Genomic DNA, 25341 nt, shown 5'->3' with positions numbered 1-25341 from the left:
TAGTATGACAGCCCTTTGACTGGATCTCAGGTAATCTGAGACCAATTGATTTATAAACTCCCACAATGGATGTAACTGCTGCAATGCACGTTAGGGCCAGGGGACACATTATATTGTCCTGACCGGTTAATTATGCCTGACAGTTGCACATTTCAATGATAGTGTGCTCACAGTGACACAGTAATGCCAACCAATTTGGCAAGAACAACGGGCGCATATGCAAAACGTGAATCATGGATAGATATACAGTACATTACCAAAAGTATGTGGACACCTGCTCGTCGAACATCTCATTCCAAAATCATGGGCATTAATATGGAGTTGGTCCCCCCTTTGCTGCTATATCAGCCTTCACTCTTCTGGGAAGGCTTTCCACTAGATGTTGGAACATTGCTGCCGGGACTTGCTTCCATTCAGCCACAAGAGCATTAGTGAGGTCGGGCACTGATGTTGGACGATTAGGCCTGGGTCGCAGTCGGCATTCCAATTCATCCCAAAGGTGTCCGATGGGGTTGAGTTCAGGGCTCTGTGCAGGCCAGTCAAGTTCTTCCACACCAATCTTGACAAACCATTTCTGTATGGACCTCGCTTTGTGCACGGGGGCATTGTCATGCTGAAACAGGAAAGGGCCTTCCCCAAACCACAAAGTTGGAAGCACAGTATCGTCTAGAATGTAATTGTATGCTGTAGCGTTAAGATTTCCATTCACTGGAACTAAGGGGCCTAGCCCTAACCATAAAAAACAGCCCCAGACCATTATTCCTCCTCCACCAAACCTTACAGTTGGCACTATGCATTGGGGCAGTTAGTGTTCTCCTGGCAACAGCCAAACCCAGATTCGTCCATTGGACTGCCAGATGGTGAAGCCTGATTCATCACTTCAGAGAACGTGTTTCCACTGCTCCAGAGTCCAATGGCAGCGAGCTTTACACCACTCCAGCCGAGGCTTGTCATTGCGCATGGTGATTTTAGGCTTATGTGCGGCTGCTCTGCCTGTTCTTGTGCTGACTTTGCTTCCAGAGGCAGTTTGGAACTCGGTAGTGAGTGTTGCAACGGAGGACAGACGATTTCTATGCGCTACGCGCTTGTGTGTTCAACCACTTCGTGGTTGAGCCGTTGTTGCTCCTAGACGTTTCCACTTCACAATAACAGCACTTACAGTTGTCCAGGGCAGCTCTAGCAGGGCAGAAATTTGACGAACTGACTTGTTGGGACGGTGGCATCCTATGATGGTGCCACGTTGAAAGTCACTGAGCTCTTCAGTAAGGCCATTCTACTGCCAACGTTTATCTATGGACTATGGACATGACTATGTGCTCGATTTTATACACCTGTTAGCAACGGGTGTGGCTGAAATAGCCGAATCCACTCATTTGAAGGGGTGTCCTCATACTTGTGTATATATAGTGTAGTTCTGCCTATATATATCAGTGAGAAAAGGGAAACGTTCTGGGAAAATTGGCAATTTTATTAATTCAGAATATGCATCCTGAATTTCATTAAAATATTAGGTTGAAACTCTAAATAAAATAAAATCACCACCAACATATGCATTGACATTCAATAGCCTAGGAAATGTGCAGCGCAGCTGCGCCTGCTACCCTTTGGGTTAGATACTGGTTAATAACAGATTTACTACCGAGGTGTGACTAGCCTACACAATACTTTTCACGGCTGCTCACTTGGATTACGGGTCTTGTAGTTTTTTGTTAAAAGTGAAATTGTTATTGTGAAGATGCGTTTGCAGAACCCATCCACTCGGACTACAACGCCAAAACACCCCGTCGCGCGCGCCTGCGTAAACCAGTCAAGGGAGCTGTCGGTATCAAATAGTGCTGCTCTGTTTTCATTGATCGCTGCTCTTGTGTACTGTGTGAGGAGCGTTTTATAGAAGACATGATGGATGAAGAATTAAAATGCCCCGTTTGCGGCTCTCTTTTCAAGGATCCTATTCTTTTACCTTGCTCGCACAATGTGTGTTTGGCGTGCGCCCGAAATATCATTGTACAGACCCCAGAAGGCGAAACACCTCCGCATAGCCGTGCCTCCGGGAACTCAGACTACGATTATTTGGATATGGACAAAATGAGCATGTATAGTGAAACGGACAGCGGCTATGGATCATACACGCCGTGCATCAAGTCTCCAAATGGGGTAAGGGTGTTTCCTCCGACTCTGGTGCACCGCCACTGCTCCATAACTTGTCCTCTCTGTCACCGTAGTGTCTCTCTGGATGAGCGGGGATTGAGGGGCTTCCCACGTAACCGGCTACTGGAGGCGATCGTGTCTCGTTATCAACAGAGCCGCTCTGCCAACGTGAAATGTCAGCTGTGTGACCGCAACCCTGTCGATGCCACTGTGATGTGCGAACAGTGCGACGTGTTTTACTGCACACCTTGCCAGCAGCGATGCCACCCTTCCCGTGGACCGCTGGCCAAACATCGATTAGTGCCACCGACCCAATCGCCCGCGGCTGGAGGCCAGCAGATGCCCGCCGGCACCATACGCAAACAGGGAACATGTGCAGACCATGACATGGAGAACTTTAGCATGTACTGTGTCAACTGCAAGACTCCAGTGTGTATGAAGTGTCTTGAGGGTGGCAATCACGGGAGTCATGATGTAAAACCTTTAGCTGCCATGTGGAAACAGCACAAGGTAAGGATGATGGCAGTGGGGATGGCCTTGGGCACCATCATAATAAGCTGCTCCACAGCATCACATCACTGATGTCATCAGTGCCATTTAAATCACACCAACTGAATGCATCAGTGGTAGCCTTTACTTACAGTAATCAGGCAGCAACACTGTATAGCCTTATCACAGAGAAATAAAATAAATGAGCCCACTAGCCTGACTCACCAGTATCAGGTCACTGTTCTCCAGTTTCAGGCCCAGATTGTTCCTGCCAACAGCTCTGGGTTTGCTATTTGAATTTGTGAATAGGTCACCAGCGCTGTGTAACATGCCCCATGGTTTCCTCAGCTCCCACTACATGGTGAAGAGGAGTAGGTGGCCATGACTCAGAGCTGTTCAGTGCTCCTCCTCCTCTCAGGCATGGAATGCCTATAGGCAGACTGAGACTATGATAGACAGTAGAGATGCACATTGAGCTATCACACCCAAATTCACAAATGAAATTAAAAGCCAAACTGGGTCACTAATCTTACATTTAGTGTGATTTGGAGAGTCCTGTGGTATTCTTCCCATCAAACAGCATGCCTCCTTCCCACTCACTGATAAGGGTTGTTATGAGTTCAGTTCACCTTTATCACTGTCCCACAAATGGACCTTGAAAATCACATACTGTAAGTGTGAAGCGATGTTTATAAGTAATGAGCCCTATAAATACAAGATGCAGAAGTGCTTAGTTAATATATTTCCTGCCGTTGAGTGAGATCGATTACACTCCAGCATGCCGTCCATTTTGTGATGTATTATATGGCCAACAGTCTGTATTGACAAGAATGGGATGGTCAAGTGAGCTCTGCTCAGGTTGGAGGGAGTGTGTGTGTGAGAGAGAGAGAGAGAGAGAGAGAGAGAGAGAGAGAGAGAGAGAGAGAGAGAGAGAGAGAGAGAGAGAGAGAGAGAGAGAGAGAGAGAGAGAGAGAGAGAGAGAGAGAGAGAGAGAGAGAGAGAGAGAGAGAGAGAGAGAGAGAGAGAGAGAGAGAGAGAGAGAGAGAGAGAGAGAGAGAGAGAGAGAGAGAGAGATGAATGTATTGGCCTACTATTATGGCAAATTATCTCTGAGTACTCTTGAAGGTACACTGTCCCTCTTCACTTTAGATGTTGGGTTGGGTCTACTTTGCATGCCTCCCCTTGAATGATTCCACTGCACCAGGCAGCTATCCATGCCACTGTCACTTGGATGGGATTTTGTTGTGACACAGGGGACTAATTCAAATCTATTACTCACATTCCCATCCACAGCTCCAGATCCACCCTCAAGCTCTGACATGCTGTCCTGTCAACTGTCCTCTTCTAGGAGCTGACAGAAAACTCAGTTGAACAAATACAACAACCAGTCTGTTAGTTAGGGTAGGAGAGCTTGGTGATTGCAGTGTTAAAAGGAGAGAGAGAGAACGGCTACTCCTCTGAGGATTGTTTTATAACCACAGATGGATTGTGGCTTGTGGCTCAGAGGCAATTGTCATCCTCAATGCTGCAGAGATCCAGAGTGCTGTGTGTGTGGACAGTCGGTCTGTGGAGAGCTTAATCAGCAGCACTGAAAGCCCAAACAAACGTTCACGCACGCATCCACGCACGCACACACGCACGCACACACCTCTACCGGACTGCGGCTGTTTCATTCTTCAAATCAGACCCACGTCCACTGGGAATGAGAGAGCATGTGTACACTAGTGCGAATAACGATAAGCCCCCATTTGTTTTTGCTTGACCTTCAGTAGTCAATCTTATATTCCTCCTTGGGTGATGCTTTTACAAACATGATTTGAAAGTAATGTCAAGTTATGTTTATGTTATTTACAGTATGTCAAATGAAACAAACGGAAAACAAGGGACTGCCTTAGGGTATCAATGACATTTGTCACCCCTTTAACAGTGACACTGTGAGTGAGTGACAAAAATGCTTGCTAGGAATACATCGTGAATATGTATTTACTAGCAGATAAGCCTCAGATAAGAGATTGGATGGAAAGTCACAGTAGTGAAGTTTCCTATGGATGTCCTGTGGGCAGCCAAGCAGAAACACCCAGATTCAGCATACAGTATATTTAAAGCACCCGCACACACACTACACACTGGTCCCAAACTCTGCACATGCATACACTAGGCCAGGGCATTGCTCACCAGGCTTCAGCAGGCATGGACAATTGGTCCCTGCCAAGTCTAGTGAAGGGCAGCTCGCCGACCTGATGAAAAATCAAGCTGTCAAATAGAGTGTTACAACCGACTGGTACTGAGCGATTAACAGAAATGTGGGTTAATTTTTATGTGGGTAAAACTTTAAAAAAACGTATTGACCGACATCAGTGAATAGACAGAAGATGATTAAGAGGAATAGAGAGAAGTTGCTTCGCGAGCTACTGTATCTCTACCTGAAAATACATGATTGATAGTTGGTATTCAGCAGTCATAAAAGTATGCCTTATTTACTTTGAAGAACTACTAAAATAGTGACTTTGTCAGACAGCATAGGCAGCAGCTCTATAGAGATGAGATGATGACTTGGAATGAAATAATAAAGTCATCAAATAAAACAAATGTTTAATACACAACAACTGAAATATTTTATTAAAGTAATGTAAATAAATGATGGTTAATAAGTGAAAAGCAGTAATGGGCAGTCATTACCATCATGGGACTTGTATTAATTGTTTTATTCTGTGTTGTTACAGCATTCATTCCACATAATGCATAGTGCATTTCATGTTTAAAACAATTATTGAATCTGAAATTGAAAAAACGTCATAATTTTTTTAGAATCGAACTGAAACCGAACTGACCTCAAAAAGCATTAATCGCTCAACACTACAACTGACTCAGCTCCTTTAGTTTTGTCCTGAATTCCCAAATACTGCACATTATAAATGGCCACAACGAACCTTTCAGGATATGAAAGAAACCATGATTCCTCTCTGTTCAATTCCACATTTTGTTAAATGGGTTTGTGATCCTGTCATTAAGAGAGAGGATGACATATTGGGAAGGCCTACATTTTGACTACATCAACCTATTTATGGACCAATGTACAGTATGTACATCAGAGTCATGGATAGAATCCAATCAACGCATGTGTAAAGTACTATTGGATAATGGAGGATGGGGATACATTCCAGTGCCGTTATGTGGATAAGAATAGATGTAGGTCTCTGTGGTTTTGGCCATTGAAAGAGATGAATATAGGAGAGGATGCCCCCAGCTTGTACAGTACAGTACAGGAAGTGGTTAGCTCAGTTAGAGCACAGAGTCTGGCCGGGTCAGCTGGCTGACTGGCTAGCCTAGATACAGATGGTACTGTAGCATTGTAGCAGATGACAGGTTGTTCTGCTACCTCAGGCATACAGAGCCTCTCTGCCAGACCCTGCAATGGCGTTGGCTCCAGAATGTAGGTTAATGTACCGTGCAGTATCTCCCATCCCATTGAATATGTGTGCTGTGCCATATTCTAGCTGCCTAGTACCTAGTAGACTAGACTTGGTCCATGTTGTGTTGAATAAGCGTTTGGTGATGGGAGAGCCAGGCATAAAGGATGAGTATACTATATGTGTGCAACTACTGTAACCGAAGGCATAGGAACAGGATAATATTTTTGAGCTATTTTTAGAGGCAAGAATGAGTGCTTGGGCAAGACCTTTGTGTAGTGCTGTGTGCACATACTTCAAGGGTTACCATGGATACATGGAGGCAAGTTACCAGACTTTTGCTCAAAATGAGGCCTAATGGATAAAATTACTCTACCTTTTGAAATATATGTAACACGCTTTACAATATGTGATATCGCAAATAGATGTTATAATTTGCAATTATCAATGATTGTAACTGTCACTTAGTATGAAAAAAATAAAATAATGAATTATTCCTTGCAAATGTAATTTGTACTGGTTTTAATATCATGAAATGTGTCCATATTCTGCATATTCATACATACAATATATTAATGTAGCAAATCCTATAAATATTTGATCAATTGTTAAGGCAATCTGAATTTTATTACATGTTCAATTGAATCATCCTCTGGAGATTTTCCTATACTGGTAAATATTGGGTGTGCTCTGATTTCATGGTTTATTTGGGTTGTTCCTAATTTGCCTGGCAGCGTGTGCATTCTCTCTGATGCCATGCTTCAAACGAAACAATGGCCTTGGTGTAGCGGGGCTGTGCTGGGCTGTGTTGGGGCTGTGATGGCTGTTGTGGACATGTTGTAAAATATCAATGGTGGAGCAGTGTGCCACACAGCCAGAGGATTTGTGTGAGGCTGAGCAGGGGAGGGAGATTGGTTCTGCTCTCATCCAGATGTGGAGAGCTAATGACACAGCTGCTGAGTGAGGGAGGAGATGGAGGAAAAAGAGGGGAAAGAGGTGGAGGCGGTGGGACTTCCTGAATCTGACCCAGTCCTCCTGGCGTGTCCCTAAGGACCCATTTGGAATCAAGGTCAACACCGCAGAGCGACACTGCAGCTTTGTATTGTCTTACTCCGATCCCCAAACACTGGGCTAGAAATTCATAACACAGCTCCTCCCCTACTGAAAGCCTCTGCTCTTGAATGTCATGCACATTACTTAAGTGCTCTCTCTCTGATGACATTACTGGGGCTCTTTATTGCATCAGATAATAAGATAACAGCACTTGTCCCTTGTAGAGGAAGAATGCTGCTGACAGGAAAAAGGATGTCTCTTCCTTTTTTTCTGGAGGAAATACATTTACAATAAAGGGTACATTTTAAAATGAGTAATTTAAATCCTCTTTAACGAGTAATAGAGCCTCACCTTTCATCTTATGACCCATCCCACTGAGCACACACTGGTTGTTTTCACGTCATTTTAATGAAATTACGTTGCACCAACGTGGAATAGATGTTGAATTAATGACTGTGCCCAGTGGGATATTACTCTAATTACTTCACAACAGGTTTCTCCTCCTGCTATAACTGACCTGTCATCCTTAGTAATGAGATCACTGCCAGTTCTGAGCCACACGAGGGCAGCATCCCGATCTTAATTACACTGAAGTTTAATATTAGCTCATAAAAAATAACTACATCTTACAAGGGGGGCTCATGACAAGACTGATAAAACCTTGAAGATATGGGCCCCTTGATAATTTTTTCATATTGAGCAGTAGCATCCTTCCTGTCCATATTGAATCAAACTCTCACATTATACACTGTCAGGATAAACGAGCACAACCCAGTGATAGGACATTAATTGGTGATATGCTGGAGGTTGTCGAGTGACAGGCTCTCTCCCCATAGGAGGGCCGCCAGCCCCCTCCCCCTGACCCCTGGAGGTCACCCTGACACAGTGTCACAGAGAGAAAAAGGGCTGAGCCGACAAACACTGGGCTGGTACTGCCCCGATGTCTTGAATGGAGTTGTGGCTGGGGCCCTGGTGGAACGAAACCGCACGGGAGTGGAATCCCTCATCCCCTTGTTAGCGGCGCGGACAGACAGCTTGCTGGGCCAGATGGCACATTAATGGACCGTGGCGGGCTGGCTTGATTTGTGTCCCTCCTGAACCGACGCATGCGGCCCACAGAGGCCCAGCCCCAGAGAAGCCCTGACTGAGCCCAGAGGAATAGGAGCAGGTGGGAGGAGCGGGAGGGAGGTGAGAGGAGGGAGGTGTGGATCCGGGCCAGATTGATCACAGCAGGGTTGGTGTACACCATGATTACCCATCACTCATGGTCCATGAGCCTTAGCTCAGAGCAGATCTGCTGAAAGATAGAAAAAAAATGTCAAATGATTATAGGACTACAAGGTGAGGGTTTGACCTCTAAACGTGGTTTTGAGGCCCTCGTTTGAATTTGTAATCTCCTTGATTACTATAACCTCAGAGGTCGTTGCTGTGTGGTTGGGCTTGAGTACGGTGTTAATTATTTTAAATTACTGCCCATACTGTATATTTCTGGAACAATTGGCTTTAATCATAACATGTTAGAGAAGTGACACGGAGAGTGTTTTGATTTGTTTTGGATGAATAATTGCCAGTTTTTCATTTACAGTGTCAACTCTCCCAAGCTTTGAATGGTGTGTCGGATAAAGCCAAGGATGCCAAGGAATTCCTGATGCAGTTGAAGAACATGCTTCAGCAGATACAGGTAACATTCTCTTTTCGATTACGTGTCTTGTAAATCCAATGGGAATATCAACATGTATTGAAATATCAATTTAACCTGTATTCCCCATAATCTACTTACCTGTGCCTGTCAGCTTTAACAAATACTAAAAAGAAAGAGGTATGATGCTCCAGATTCATACAATGTCACTTCCTGGACTCTTTTTATTCTGCAACGAACTCATGGGGATTATAGAAGGTATTTTGGGGTTTAGACTGGCACTACATCTAAAGCACTTCTTATCACCTGGCGGGAACAAAAGTATCTGTTTGCGACCACGCTCACAGCTAAAGCAGGAAAGGGCTGCTGTCCACAGGGACTGCCCCAGCCAATCATAGCTTTTATACTCTTACTGCACTGCCATGTCTTATCAGTCACAGCAATGCTGTGTATTAAGACTCTTATTCTGGGGTTGAGGGGATTGTATTTGAGTAAAATCCCAGCTCTACTCAGCTCAGTAGAGTTAGAGTCTCTAACCATTTTCCTCATCCTTGAACCGATTGCAGAGTGTTGCTAGATTATAATTCACTATCTCAGGCCTCATCTGCGCTTAGATAAATTATTGATATGCAGTGGCAATGATGGAAGATTTAGCAGCAATCACTGTGGTGTTATCATATGCAGTCCGCTAGTGTCCTTGCCCCTCCGTCCCCTCTGTGCCTGGCCCTAGCACCCTGTACCTTCCTGTACCTCCCTGTTCTGTCATTGAGCGATGTGTTGTGTTGTGTCCCTGGCAGGAGAACGGGGTGGAGTTCGAGGCCTGCTTGGTGGCTCAGTGTGATGCCCTGATCGAGGCTCTGACGCGGCAGAAAGCCAAGCTCCTCACCAAGGTCACCAAGGAGAGGGAGTACAAGCTCAAGGTGGGTCAGAGGGATGGACGCTGCAGCGGCTGATGGATGGGAACGTCATGTTGACTGCCCCAGACACTTCTTCCCAAGCTCAGATTGTACTGTGCACAATTAGCCTGGGGACAAGGTTATGTTGACTGTAACATACAGTTGGTAGAATTCAGATAGGCTGACAAACACAGCAGGGCCATGGTTTATTGATAACAATAATCACAGTACTCTCTCTGCATCAAATATGTTAACTATACTTTGCACACTTAACACATATGATCAATAGATAAACATTATTAATAATACAACCCTAAGTAGTGATAGACTGAATCTTTTACCTCAGCTGGCAGCTCTTTCTAGACACAAAGGGCATCCAAGGTTGCACACTTGTCTTGGCCCAGGTCGAGGTGCATCTGGAAGCAGATCTCTCTCCTCTCCGCCTCCCTGTCCAGCTGAGGGGTGGGCCTGGGCCTGCAGGCTGGCTGGTGTTAAGTTCTTAGTGGGTCACATGGATCCATGCCCAGGCTCAATGTGCCGGCTGGGGGTTTGGGGCTCCAGAGGACAGCTGTTGTGTTTAGCAGGGCTGAAGCTGAAGAGCAGCTAGGACTGCTGCAGCATCACACAGCAGAAAAAAAGCTATCTTCATTTCCCTATGATAAAGGCTGTCAAACTGATGTGTCCCTTTCAGAAGATTACAGTGGGAAAACAAGAGTTTTATGGAGTTTAGTACACGACCATATGGTAAAGTCAGTAAAGAGCAATTGTCTGGCTTTTACCAAACTGCTGTCGTGACAGCATTCGGGATCAATTTAATTTGATCTCCCACAGTATGGTGGAGATAGATGGTTGGTGATTAACTTGGATTTATTTAGTTTTTTAGGATCACCATTAGCCAATGTCAATGGCGACAACTAGTCTTATTGGGGTCCGACACAAAACGAAAAATACATTACAGACAAAATACTTTACAATTTACATACATTTAAAAACATGAACATGTAGTGTGCGTGTGTGTATCTATCAGTTACACATACACTACCGTTCAAAAGTTTGGGGTCACTTAGAAATGTCCTTGTTTTCGAAAGAAAAGCTATTTTTTTGTCCATTAAAATAACACCAAATTGATCAGAAATACAGTGTAGACATTGTTCATGTTGTAAATGGCTATTGTAGCTGGAAACTGCTGATTTTTTATGGAATATCTACATAGGCGTACAGAGGCCCATTATCAGCAACCATCAGTCCTGTGTTCCAATGGCATGTTGTGTTTACTAATCCAAATTTATCATTTTAAAAGGCTAATTGAACATTAGAAAACCCTTTTGCAATTATGTTAGCACAGCTGAAAACGGTTGTGCTGTTTAAAAAAGCAATAAAACTGGCCTTCTTGAGACTAGTTGAGTATCTGGAGCATCAGCAATTGTGGGTTCGATTACAGGCTCAAAATGGCCAGAATCAAAGAACTTTCTTCTGAAACTCGTCAGTCTGTTCTTGTTCTGAGAAATGAAGGCTATTCCATGCGAGAAACTACCAAGAAACTGATGATCTCGTACAACGCTGTGTACTACAGCTGTTTTTATCATCAAATCCACTAATATGTGCTTTTTAAAATAATGTAATCCCAACAGGAAGGCATTTGTTTCCTCTTGTTCAATAGTCTGAAGTGTTATGTTTGTGGCAGTGTGTGCCGGTGAAGGTCAGTTTCTACTCTAATTCATTTATTCCGAGCCATTAATCTGTCAGCAGTATTTTTTATCAGTGGTCTCTTTCGCCACACTACACATTCCCAGCGAGAGAGTAATTTCATGTGACTCGTGACAGTCTAGTCCAGGCATAATCCATAGACCGCTGGATTGGCATTGTTTTAATGTTGCATGATGTGAGGATTATATATTCAATTCAATCTGAGTTATATATAATTGGATTTACCTAATGCATATTAATTATGATTTGATAGACATGACTGTTCCAGACTGTCCTCTGGTCTGTTTATATTTGTTGTTATTTTATTCTGTCTGCCCTTCAGGAATGCTAATTTTATGCTTACTACATTTTTCATATTTTTCATGGATTTATTTCAATAATGAAACCGGTTGACAGGTGAATAATTTATGAACATTTAATTAATGATAGGCTAATGGCCTGAATGTGTCAGTGGCTTAATCTAATTATTTATTAGATTCGTTTTTAATTCTAAGGCTTAATTTGATAATAGAGTGATTAAATAATTTTAATCAACCTTTTCAGACCTTTTCATTTATAATCTTACGAACACAAAAATTAATAATTTTTCACAAAAACGCATACTTTTCCACAAAAATGCAAAGATAAGTTAAACACATGAGCAATATAAGTTGTCTACCCAAACAAAGGCTCATAAAATGTTGACAGTCCACTGAATTTTAATTAGCTGTGAATGAATGGCTTTGACACCGGCCCAAATCCCTTTTCCCCAGTGCTTTGTGTTTAGCCAAAAGGAAGAACGTGTGTGTGTGTGTGTGTGTGTGTGTGTGTGTGTGTGTGTGTGTGTATGGGTATGTGTGTGTACACGTGCGTGTGCATGTGTGTGTGTGTCTGTGTGAGTGTGTGTGTATGTGTGTGTGAAATGCCTGCCCAGTATTAATATTACATTAAAAGGTGCCCGTCTGTATCCTCCTGGCTTCTCCTGTGTTCAGGTGGTGCGTGACCAGATCACTCACTGCACTATTAAGCTGCGTCAGACCACGGGCATGATGGAGTACTGTCTGGAGGTGATCAAAGAGAACGACCCCAGTGGCTTCCTGCAGGTACAGTAGTGATGTATGGATGAATGGGGCTGGAGCTCTGCTAGTAGAAGGCTGTGGATGAGGCTAGCCTGCCTGCCTGCCTCTCTGGCAGTGGAGACTTCCCTCACATTCCCCTCAGCTGTCCCTGTCTCCTACTGCTAAATGCTAAGGCCAATAACTACCTTTCCTAAAACGGGTTCAAAACAAATCATTTAAAGATCATCAGAAAACTCTATCCATAAAAATTCTTAACATCAAGACCTTTGAAAGAACCGCTTATATATTTTACTATACTGATAAATATTGATTCAGAGTGCATATGATAAGCTTGTAGCAAGATGTTGATTAAAATGTGTTGTTGGCTAAATGTGGATGAAGATATTGATACTTAATAGGTAATAAATAGGTCATCCCAAACCAATACTTGTTGACTTGCACTGATAAAGGTTAACCTGATAATGGTTAACATTGGTATATGACACCCTCATCGAGTTAAACGTTGACTTGTCATATTTAGTTCCCCTCACCATTAGCTGGAAGCCATTGATTCTCCTGGTCTTTTTAAAGGAACGGTCTGAATAAGACGAAATAGAGATGAAAGACTCTCTTCTGTAAATTGGTGCTTCCCTCCCCCCTTGAAATGTTTATGATGTATTGATTGTACAGTTTCTTATACCCCCTGAACAAAATCTGTGCTCTGTATGATAAAAGCTTGTATAAATCCTTACAAAAGCTGTTAACCTACATGGCTGGCTATTCCTAAATGCAGTACATTTCCAGCTGGCATTTTTCCAGAAGCACAAAGCCTCAGAGAAACCATAAAAAGTCAATTAAAACCATATTGCACTTTGTAATAGTATATTACGCTGTAGCTGAACCTTTTAGAGGAGCTGGTTTGAAGCTGTTCTCTCCTGTTGTGTGTTTCTGTGTAGATCTCAGATGCGCTGATCAAACGTGTGACGTCGTCTCAGGACCAGTGGGTCAAAGGGGCTCTGGAGCCCAAGGTGGGCCCTGAGTTTGACCTGACCCTGAACACCGACCCCCTGCTGCAGAACATACTACAGCTGGACTTTGTCCAGAGCAAAGGTAACCAATATATGTTAACTTTTTATCCAATTTCTAAGTCATATTCATATACTTGCATCTGTTTGTGTAGTGTGAGTCTATTCGTACACATTTTCATAGAGTATATTGTTACATTGTTAGATAGTCTTGCAGTGGACTCATCTTTCAAGTGTGCCTGTAATGTATTTTTGTATGGCTGTTCATCAGTTAAGTAGACACTCTTGTCTCTTGTGATATGCATCACCTGTACTCATTCTGTGCTTTATAGCTTGGTGAATAGGTAGAAAGGCTTTAGCAAAACTGACCAGAAAGGTCTCCATGTTTCACACTCCAAATACTTAGTTGATGTGATATTCTGAGTATCCGATGTCCACAGCAATTTTTTACATTTACATTTTAGTCATTTAGCAGACGCTCTTATCCAGAGCAACTTACAGTTAGTGCATACATTATTATTTTTTTCATACCCCCAGTGGGAATCGAACCCACAACGCTGGCGTTGCAAACGCCATGCTCTATCAACTGAGCTACATCCCTGCCGGCCATTCCCTCCCCTACCCTGGACGACGCTGGGCCAATTGCGCGCCGCCCCATGGGTCTCCCGGTTGCGGCCGGCTACGACAGAGCCTGGATTCATTAGTCTATTTAAATATTGTGCTTGAGTAAACCTGAGGAAGATTTATAGTGTACAGTATATCCCCTGGCAATGTCCTAGAATACCAGGATATATTTTTCATATAAACAAAGATGTATTTCAATTCGCTCCAACGCTTTTCCATATCTGTCTACTGAAGCAGACAAGATTTTCCAATACACAGTTACCAATTTAGTCTGTTCCAAATACAACGTCATACAAAACCAAATGTGATTTGAAACCATGGGAAAATGACCCAGCATTCTCCTGAGAAAGCACAGTAGTTGATCAGCTCCATTATGTTGCAAACTAAGTCAAGCACCAGACATCAACCCATGTCCAATATCATGTTTCAGATATTCAGGAGACTCCATTATTGAAACAAATGCATGCAGGTGGATTGAAAGAGACGGAGAGCGCAGGAGGTATTTCCGAGTTGCTATATGATCATCCAAATCCACGTTTTTCCCTTTCCGTCCTTTAGCCCTGCCAGCTCACAACAGCCCACCACGTTAAGGTGGATAGAGTGGTTCCGACCGTGCTGTCCTCCCATGCATGTTTTACAACACTCTTCCCTTTTAATATTCTCACCTGGCTGACAACAACAACTATCAAACACTACCTATCCATGCAGAGATAGATTAGATAGTTAACTCCTCTTTGGTGTTCCTGCCATCCATTTCTATTCCAGTGGAGTCTGCCACGGTGCCCCCGGCCCCCCTGCTGCAGCTGGAGAAGTGCTGCACCCGCAACAACAGTTCCACCCTGGCCTGGAGGGTCACTGTGCCACCTAGTAATCCCATCGAAGGCTACATCCTGGAGCTGGACGACGGCAATGGAGGGCAATACAGGGTCAGATAATCCTTCACTTCACACATTAGAGAAAGTGTATGTCATCATGTTGGACACTCCATGTAGTCTGTCACTAGGATGGAGCACTTCACTCTCTGGTGTTTTAACAGTAGATTAAGTCAAAGAATGTAAACGTTTGATGCTCATTATGCAATGAAAGGTTTGTATGAGATGTATTTTATTTAGCCAGGCTCATTTCAATATGCGTAATACAGTTCCAATGTAATTCTATGTGGAGTAGGTGTCACACCCGTTTCCTATAGATAACAGTTGTCGCCTCTACTGCATATTTTATTATTCATAGTGCACATGCTGCAGTCAGAGCTCTAACTAACGCCAGATGGTCCTGTGCTGTACTGTATGTCTCTGTGTCCCAGGAGGTGTATGTAGGGAAGGAGACAGTGTGCACCGTGGACGGCCTCCACTTCAACAGCTCCTACAATGCCAGAGTCAAGGCCTACAACTCCACCGGGGTGGGGCCCTATAGCAAGACTGTGGTGCTGAAGACATCTGATGGTGGGTGTTCTGTATTCTCTCACTTTGTGTTGACCTAACTGTAGACATGAAAGGGAAGGAAGGGAAGACCCCCCCCGCCCCCCCAACTGGGGACCAGGGGACACCAGGCTTAATTCGTGCCCAGGGTACAGTATGATACTCTGTATTCACTGCTGCTGAGCCGAGCTAGTCCTCTGGGACATCCAGGCCTGCTGTTTATCGACAGAGCCTCGCCCTCCCATCAACGCTCGTGTCCTTAACGACGGAGTTCTAATCCACAGCAATGGCATCCCAGATTCCGCTTTAATATAAGGCGACTGGTGCAATCTGTCACTGTCCTGGCTGGGTGCGGTGGTACTAGCCAGCTCCGGGTCCCCAGAAACCTCCTGGTTTAGAGCAGTTAACACCAGGCTGCGCCATGCCAGAGCCAGAGCTGAAGGAGCTCCACTAAAGAGGTGTCCAGTCCTGATATAGTGCTGACAGACAGTGGAAGTGGTCTCGCAGTTTAGCAAAGCATCACAGCTAGCGCGTGCCAGACTGTGATTACTCTAGCCTGCCAGCTTTCAGCGCATTGCTGTGCTCTCCCTGTCCATCCCTCCACTCCCCATCCCAGTAATGGGAGGACAGAGAGAGGGAGGAGAGGGAGAGAGAATAGGCTGTTGATGCCATTGATTGAGTTTAAGGCTGGGATGGGGAGTGGCGGGATGGACAGTGAGAGCACGGCAATGCGCTGACAGCTGACAGAGAGTTTAGACTGAGCAGAGTACAGGCGGCTCCAGCTCTGGCTCTGCCAGCTGCAATAACAATGGATATCTGCATGTGGAGGCCTTAGCAAGTGCCTGTCGTGTGCCAGATAACTGTTTATTCTAACATAGCAGTGCCTGTCTGAGGAATGGGGCTAATTGAAGCAATACACTGCAATGATTTGACACAGCAGTGCCTTATGGGCAAAGTACTGCTGAATGAAAATGAATCCAGTGCTTGACTTTTAAATGAGAAGTAGAATGTTTCATTGGGGTGCTTTGTGAATATTTCATGTGTCATCTCACAGGATGCAGCCCAGCATGTGGTACTAGCTGACCATGCTGTTCCTTAATAGCATCATGTTTCATGCTCTCATGGGGCTCCATCCTCCACTGAGGTTCACTCAGACAGCCATGGCCTAGAGACCTGGAAATGCTCTTATTTCTCTCTGACTCATCCTACTACTCTACTTTGTCTCTCCTGCAGTGGCCTGGTTCACCTTCGACCCCACCTCGGCTCACAGGGACATCGTGTTGACCAATGAGAACCAGACGGTGAGCTGCAACAGCTATGATGACCGTGTGGTCCTGGGGACAGCCGCCTTCTCAAAGGGGGTCCATTACTGGGAGCTCAGGGTGGATCGCTATGACAACCACCCAGACCCGGCGTTCGGGGTGGCGAGGATCAACACGATGAAGGACATGATGCTGGGGAAGGATGATAAGGCCTGGGCCATGTACGTGGACAACAACCGCAGCTGGTTCATGCACAACAACTCCCACACCAACAGGTAGGTGACACATCTCTGGGGTGGAAGGCTGACTCCTGCTCCTCCACAGCTTCAGAGTTTAGAAATAACCATCATGTGCTTTGTGTGTCATACTGTCAGGAATAACACAAGTACGCACTTACAATACTTGGCAGGCAGTTAGTTGGAAATGGAAGAGATTATTCTCAGGGCAGTGCTCTTGTCTTTAGTGAATATCCATTTTGATGTAATTTTACACCGAGTAACATAGAGTACTATTATACATAGATTCAAAGACGAAGAGGCCACAGGCTTAGCAATCTACAGTAGCCCCAGGGACATGAATATACAGAGCAGAATCCTCCTTCCTCGTTAAAGCAATAATACAGTAGTAGTTACTATTTTCAGTAGCTGATTAAAAAGTTTCCCTGTTTTTGTCTTTCATAGCACATCATCTTTTTGTTTCTTCACCCTCATTATTTATCTTCCTGTCAGCTGTTAGGTTGGAGCCTATCAACCACAATGACTCACTCATTTCACTCATTAAAGTGCCAGCAATACATGTACTGTATGTCAGGTAATCATCAAAGGCTGATCGTGCTGCAATCCTGCTCATTTGTTTCTTTAGCCTAACCTTTCTCTGCAACCCCCTGTAGAGCCCAGTAGCTTTGTGACATAGCTGTTTGACTGGGGGCATACTTTCACACTACCACCATTTTGTTGTTTGAGCTGCTCACTCTCAAAAACAAAAACACTGCTGGCTTTTGGGGTTTCCAATGAGTTGACTGGTTTGAGTGTAACTATTTACTTACAGCTTTGCACTGCAAAAGTATTTAAGCTGTTTGGATATAGATGCATTTATTTACTTAGTGCCAAATGTTTTTTCCTTTATTCAATTGGAATGGAGAAAAGCTATACACCCTGAAGGAGAAGCTTGGGACTGTTTTCATACATTTGTTGAACTACAAGTATTCCAAATATATTAGGGATTTACTGGACACCAATTCACACATAGCCTACATACAAACACGAAAGATTTAGCAATTAGGTCAAATCTAATGTCTTGAATAGAGAAAACGATTAAGCGCTCAAAGCCATTTGCTCCAAACTGTATTTGGACTCATTGGGATCCCTCTACCCATCAGAGATCCCAGACCACTCTCAAAGGGCCTGTGTGATCTGTTTTAATATGGTACATTAGGCCTAGATTCTGTGTGTGTGTGTTCTGCAGGGCCGAGGGGGGCATCTCCAAGGGTGCCACTGTGGGCATCCTGCTGGACCTGAACAAGCACACTCTAACGTTCTTCATCAACAAAGAGCAGCATGGCCCTGTGGCCTTCGAGAACCTGGAGGGAGTCTTCATGCCTGCCGTCAGCATCAACAGGAATGTCCAGGTGAGCACTGACAGTCAGACAGAGCTGCTTAGATTTCAGAAATTCATTCAGATTGTTTTGTCTCGAAATTCAAGGATTATAGGCTTAATTTAGAAATGAAATTAATCTCCAGATTAAGGATATGCTAAACTGCGTAGGCTGTGCACATATATTTTTTTCAATTCTTCCTTACCAGCAAATATACATTATGTTGAGTTAATGAGCTCTGTGGTTCAAATCCTGGACCTTGAGTCAGCATCTTAATCTGTCATGATCTCATTTGGCAATGTTTGTCCTTCGCAGGTCACCCTACTAACAGGAATGGAGGTGCCAAAGAATATTAAGCAGCAGTAACCTCCCAAGGTGTCTAGGCACAGTCCCACCAATGTCAACATGGAGTCCTCCTGCTCCATCCCCCTCCCTTAGTACTACTGTATATTTTATGCTGTTCAATGCCTATGATCAAATATCACCCTTATATACAAGGGACTTTTGTACATAAATTATTATATTGTTTTTCCAAGTCTTAATTTCATCTCAATCCGTACAATCAGATTCTGTGTTTACAGTCAAAATGCCACAGGGTGCTTTAATTAAGTGCATCTCTGTAAGGATTGGTGTGAGGTGTGACCCAGGTGCGGTGCAGGATAGACAGTAGGCAGGGATGGTGAAACAAGGATCTTTACTGGTGGTCCAAAAGCCAGGATACAAAACAACGGACTATTCACAAAAACATGAGGAGCACATAGGTCTCCAAAAAACAGGCTGACAGCAAACAATACAAAATACTAACTCTGACTGGAAAAACACAATGACACAGGGAGAACACTTCTCGAGTACCTGTAACTCATTCACGTGATCCGACACTGATACGTACTGCTTGACATTAAGGAACTAGCAGAGAAAACTGAGCAAGGGAACACAGGGAAGTGAGGGCATAAATACACAGGTGAATCAGATAGACACAGGTGACACCAATAGGCAGATAATTAGTCCCGACTGTGAGTGAGGAGGTGCCTAAGGTTGTCGGAGGATGACACCAAGTAGGACGCTCCGGAACTGCGACCCACTCCTGTAACACATCTCTGGAACAAAATCCCATATGAGGGTAGAGTCTTGAGATGCCCTACTGTACAATGTCTCTATTCCTCTTCTTCACTCAGGTTAGTTCATAGAGAGTTTGCATACTCCTATTTCTTTAGAGGAAACTGAACGTCAGCCTATCTAACTCATAAGTAGAGATGAATAGAGCTTTTCTCAGACATATTAATAGTGATATACTGTCTTTTCAACTTTACAAAGCCTTACCAGAGTTGGAGTAAATTCTATTTCAATTCTGGTCAATTGAAAATGACGTATTGGGGATTTTTTACCCTATAAATTCAATTTCATGAAATTGAAATGGATTTCACCCCAGCCTCGCTTTCAATAAGAGAGTAAAGGTGGTCAGATCAGTATAAAGGACAAATCAGTATAAAGGACAAATCAAAGGACAAACTTTATCTTATCAAACACAAAATTCTGTCGCTAGATGACAAATCTTGGTTCAAAGTGAAGCCAAACCACTGTGACATTGAGATGTAACATTGCCATGTATATTTTGTCAAACTATCTACATACAGTAGATAGTATCTTTTTTCAAACTATTTTATTGTTTAATGCATTGGGTTTTACTACACTATTGAAATATTTATTAAGAGGGTGTATGCTCATGTGATGTTTGAATGAACAGATATTGTTAAAGGTATTTTAAAGCAGTTAAAAGTATTGTATTGACAGACCACCAGAGGGTCAAGTTTGCATGATATGTAAGGAAACTGTAAATACGACTGTCTCCCAAGCATGTATTACCTAAGCTTAGTTTACTTAAAACTCCATCTGTATATAGTAAAACAATGCACAACAGTGATATGCGGAAGCCTTTCAAACGACCTATTACAGTACAATAACAGTTAGCCCCCTAGAGTTTCAGTTAACATTACAGCATCACATTAATTTCCTCACAGTATATTTTTTACCTTTATGTGACAAGTTAATATCATTTTATTGGGCTAAAGCATATTAACATGCCATGTTAGATGACAAAATGAATTAAGAGGGCAGTGCGTTTGTGATTTGTCAGAGGGAGTCTTAATGGAATTGTAGATACTAGGCAGGCTTATATCCCACATTTACATTTGACCTCATTATGTTCCAGTTCATTTACATTTAAGTCATTTAGCAGACGCTCTTATCCAGAGCGACTTACAAATTGGTACATTCAACTTAGGATAGCCAGTGAGACAACCAATTTTTTTTTATTGGGGGGGGGGGGGGGGGGGGGGGGTGTAGAAGGATTACTGTTATACTATTCCAGGTATTCCTTAAAGAGGTGCGGTTTCAAGTGTCTCCGGAAGGTGGTCAGTGACTCCGCTGTCCTGGCGTCGTGGGGGAGCTTGTTCCACCATTGGGGTGCCAGAGCAGCGAATAGCTTTGACTGGGCTGAGCGGGAACTGTGCTTCCGTAGAGGTAGGGGGGCTAGCAGGCCAGAGGTGGATGAACGTAGTGCCCTCGTTTGGGTGTAGCGTCTGATCAGAGCCTGAAGGTAAGGAGGTGCCGTTCCCCTCACAGCTCGGTAGGCAAGCACCATGGTTTTGTAGTAGATGCGAGCTTCAACTGGAAGCCAGTGGAGTGTGCGGAGGAGCGGGGTGACATGAGAGAACTTGGGAAGGTTGAACACCAGACGGGCTGCAGCGTTCTGGATAAGTTGTAGGGGTTTCACATACCGGTATATCATTAATCCGCATTAGATGCAGTTAGGAGTTTTGTATCATATTCTTTCATTATAATTTTGTGAACATCTTGATTTCTTCCTGCTACTAAAAGTGTTGCTTCAAAGTAATGTGCCCTAAAAGTGTTGCTTCAAAGTAATGTGCCCTAAAAGTGTTGCTTCAAAGTAATGTGCCCTTAATCCAAAATGGTAATATGTTTTTGGATTAAGAATACCAAAGCTGTTGCCATTAGAAGAAAATTCTGCTCAGAGTCTGTTTTGAAGCACTGTGGTACACTATTGGTAAAATGATTTGTACTGCTCTTGTAATATTTTCTCTTTGTAAAAACACCAAATATAGTACTGGCATTTTTTTATAGTCTTTAAATCTAACATGGGTGTTATTTAGCTGTGTTAATGGTGTTTTCCGAACAGAACCATTGCCTTGTACATTAAACATTTTGATATGATGTAGAGCAGACTGTCTGATGGAGCTAAAGTATGTCCAAAGCTAAAATGTGGAGGGGACCATTCCCAGGGTAAATAAAAATGGATGGGAAATGTACATGAAATGTTGATAGCTGTTAGGCTGGACTGATAATTGTCTAGAGCCATTTTGTATAGAGACAAGCCAATGTATCAGGTTCCAGCATGTATTGAGTTATTAAGTGTCTCCAAGTGAATGTTGTCAATTACAGAACCGTCCCTTTTATGAAGAAATTCGTATAAAACTGAATTAGTGCTTGTGACGGCAACTACAGTATAGTGAAGTGTGAGGTGTAATGGACCCCAAAGGCAAGCAAAATGGGGTCCATGTAGCATCTCAGCAATCACTATGGAAATGGCACACAAAAAACTGCAGGTACAGACCATAATATCAAAAGAACCTTAGTAGTAAATGAACATTGTAGTTTATCCTCTCTAAATGTCGTATATTAGTGTTTTTGGCATGCATTTCCCCTCCCCAACATGGTAGCCTGCTTCTGAATGTGAACCCCCAAAAAAGAACAAAAAAAATGGTGCTAGAAAGTCACTATTATCAGATTACATTTGCGTTTGAATCTTTTTATTTTTATTTTGCCCAAGTTTACTGTTCCCACCCTGACTATGGCATGTGGGGAGAGGAGATGTTGCAGTGTCTGTGGGGCATCTCTCTTCTAAAGGCAGGCACGCATCTCATGCCCTGGGGTGGCTGTTGCCCTCACTGCCACACTACCAGAGAACTAGGCCGGGTGCATCACCAAACCTTATGGGGAATGTCAAATGGTCCTTTAGGACACTGTGGCATCTATGTCCACAGTGTGTCCACAAAAAGCTGTGCTTCTTTTTCTAGAATTATGTTAATGTGTATGAATGTTCTTTAGCTCTCCTACAATGTAAACGTTTTGTACTTCTAAGTGGTTTGTATATGAAATGCGTTGTACTTGTCATTCTTTTCATATTATACTGTGTAAAAGAAAAGCAAAAAGCAATGTATTTTTTTCCTTTTTTAAAATTAATAAATGAATAACTGTGATGGAACATGAATGGGCTCTTCAGTATCTTTTTCTGTAGTCTTCCTGGGGTTATGTTGATTGAGGCATGGACATCAATTGTCCAATCTGCATCTTCATGTGAAGTCTGCAAAACTCCCCAAAATGCAACACTTTATCATTGTTTTCACTTCTTTACTTTGGAGGGTTTTATTTTATTTATAGATTTTTTCTTATGATAATTTTTTTATGGAGGCTTTTATTTTCTGGATTTCTTTGGTACTCAGGACCAGCATTCCATTTTTAAAGCATCCCATCTGGCCTTTTGGAGCTTTACTGGAAGATGATTCCCTCTTCTCATCTCTAGTAAATGGTACAGCGTGAAAGATTCTGTGAACACAGAGTATGAAACATGGAGATTCAGAGTGTTGGGAGGCAGAAATGCACAATACGTGGAGATGTGGAGCAAACATGCTACATAATACAGTTACTGACAGTGGTTCACCTTTGATAATAATAATATAATAATAATAATAAATAATGATAATCAAACATTACTATTTAATTGTCAAAATGTCCACAGATTTGGAAATCTATATACATCCCCTTAACTTAGATTAACATCACTAACCTTGGTTTATTCCTCTTCTTTTTCTTCAAGTCCTAGAATGGAAAATAATTGGCATAACAAGTCAGAACTGAGATGATATCACACTCAATGCTGGCGATATGTTGACCAAGCTACAGAGCGTGACAAGTAGAATGACATAGTCAGGCCGGTAATATCACTGGTCTCCAGAGGAGAATACAGTCAGTCATTATGACTAAAATATGGGGATATTAATCAACTCACCATCTGAATCTCTTCCTTTGTTTTTTGCTTCTTGTCCCTAACCCTTTGCTGCAACACTTTGCAGTTTACATGCTCCTTCTTAGGGGGCTGTGATATAAAATATCGTTTGTCGGACCATTTTGCCCTGCTTCATCATAACCAACTCCCACTTTACACAACTTTGTTTGAGGATCATGTTTGTAGATTACAAGGGGGGAAATTATATAAACTCTGTTGGTGTGCAAATACTGTAGCAGGAGAGATTAGACTTTCTGGAATGTGCATAAAATGTCATGTTTACTTTATGCAACTACAGTTTACAAGTGACTTACCGTTGCTCCAAGCATGATGGCTCGCTCTTGAGGTGAAATCATAATAGGCATTTACAGATGCCTTTAGGCCAAGTTTTGCAATTTGTCTCAACATAACAAAACTACAAAAACATAATTGAAGAACTCAGTCCTCTACATTGGCATATTACCATGCCGTTGACCTCGGGCACTGGTGGCTTTCTGGCTTGTCTCGGTCTCTTTGTAGGGTCCTGGAATGTGACCACCTCTACTTGTAGTGCCTGTTTAGTAGCTGAACTTGTGTTTCCAACTTCAGAAAAGTCAGGAGGATCAATCAATATCCTAATGTCTGACATCCAGACTGTAGTCTGACTGCAATCGTCTGCAGCGGTGTCTTCCTCATCCTCCACCTCATTATCTTTGGATCTCTTCTTCTGTGTCTTGTGTTTTCTCTTTGGCACTGATCCATCACCTGTAACAACATGTTGTTAGAAAAATCCTCACAACCACCTGAACCAAGCCACCCAGAAATTAGTAGCTAGCTAGTTACATATCTCCTTGACCAGGGGTGGCCACACATCCTGGAGAGCTACTAGTTGAACAGGGCTTTGTTCCAACCCTGTTAATGCAGGACTGGAGCAAAAGCTTGCACACCCAGTAGCTCTCCAGGAAGAGGTTGGCCCCGTTTCATCACGTCACACCGCTAGCTAACGTTAGCTTTTCTGCTAGCTATATTAATGGGTAGCAAGTATAATCAGCAGAGCTCAAGCTAAATAGCTATCTAACACCATTAAATAGACCCACACAGTTGAGGTGTCATAATACCCATAAAACCTAGCGGTCAAAAGTTTTTCCACCATTCATTTTTCTCAGAGGGGATTTTAGAAACACTTAAAATAAGGGCTGTGTTTCGTGTAAGCCTACCCTGGCGTGACGTTGTATGTAACCATGTAAATCTCTCTCGGACAAGGTGACTTTTATTAATATATTCGGCTCTATTTACTCTCAGATCGAAGATGCAAATTAGCATCAAAGTAGACATCATGCAAAATTACGAATCCCTGCAAGCTCCTGCATGTCTCTAGCTGGCACCTTTGCTAACAGGTACATTTTAAGAAATTGAGTCATATTATTCATTACTACATTTAGCTAACATTAGATAGTTAATCCAGAGATTCTTACCTTTGCCTCAATTTGGCATTCTCATCCAGATCATCATGGCATTTGTAGTTCTTTATGATAACCACATTAGCAGCTAATTAGCGTTTCATTTTGGGAGGGGTAAATACAGGCAAATATATTGATAAAAGTAACTTTGTCCTAGAGAGATTTACACAATTATCAAAACTTCACGCCAGGGTAAGCCTACACGAAACACAGCCCTTATTTGAAGTGTTTCTAAAATCCCCTAAGGAAAAAGTAAATGGTTGAAAAAAATTAGTGGAAACATTTCCCTGTTTGACCGCTAGGTTTTATGGGTATAATGTGATACTCTATACAGGACAATGTTCAACTACTAGTAAGATAACCATCTCTGGGTAGCTAATGCTAAATGCCAACGAACTAGCTAGGCTATATGTGTGCTAGCTAGTTTTTGCTTACCGAAATCATACAGCTTATTCATGACATGATCAAGAAAAAACTGATCTGTGTCTTCCTCTTTTCCATTTTCATTGTTGTCCAT

At 43.0% G+C, this 25341-nt stretch overlaps 1 protein-coding gene and 1 pseudogene across 4 annotated transcripts; one reads left to right on the top strand and one right to left on the bottom strand.

Annotated features, from left to right (window-relative positions):
- Window positions 1-1899: 1899 nt before the first annotated feature.
- Window positions 1900-18668, top strand: LOC311107031 (E3 ubiquitin-protein ligase TRIM9-like; the record flags this gene model as incomplete). 3 transcript variants are annotated; one of them, XM_084149484.1, is made up of 11 exons in its annotated part: window positions 1900-2658; window positions 8686-8781; window positions 9537-9659; window positions 12314-12424; window positions 13336-13489; window positions 14459-14527; window positions 14794-14954; window positions 15332-15470; window positions 16680-16983; window positions 18173-18335; window positions 18618-18668. In XM_084149484.1, 11 exons carry the CDS (start codon window positions 1900-1902, stop codon window positions 18666-18668), a joined length of 2130 nt encoding a protein of 709 aa, XP_084005610.1. The 3 variants fall into 3 exon arrangements, with proteins under 3 accessions (XP_084005610.1, XP_084005611.1, XP_084005609.1); XM_084149485.1 differs by lacking the exon at window positions 14459-14527; XM_084149483.1 differs by lacking the exon at window positions 14459-14527 and having other exon boundaries at window positions 13336-13560; window positions 14748-14954.
- A 4100-nt stretch (window positions 18669-22768) lies between these two features.
- LOC311106804 (40S small subunit processome assembly factor 1-like) lies at window positions 22769-25341 on the bottom strand (annotated as a pseudogene). The gene is made up of 5 exons: window positions 25260-25341; window positions 23700-24129; window positions 23389-23475; window positions 23167-23198; window positions 22769-22898 (listed from the first exon to the last, which is right to left on the bottom strand). The product of its transcript is annotated as a 40S small subunit processome assembly factor 1-like (transcript).

The sequence above is a fragment of the Coregonus lavaretus genome (assembly GCF_964263955.1).
Source record: "Coregonus lavaretus genome assembly, chromosome: 31".
NCBI classification, from domain to species: domain Eukaryota; kingdom Metazoa; phylum Chordata; class Actinopteri; order Salmoniformes; family Salmonidae; genus Coregonus; species Coregonus lavaretus.
This window is presented reverse-complemented; position numbering and strand designations above follow the sequence as displayed.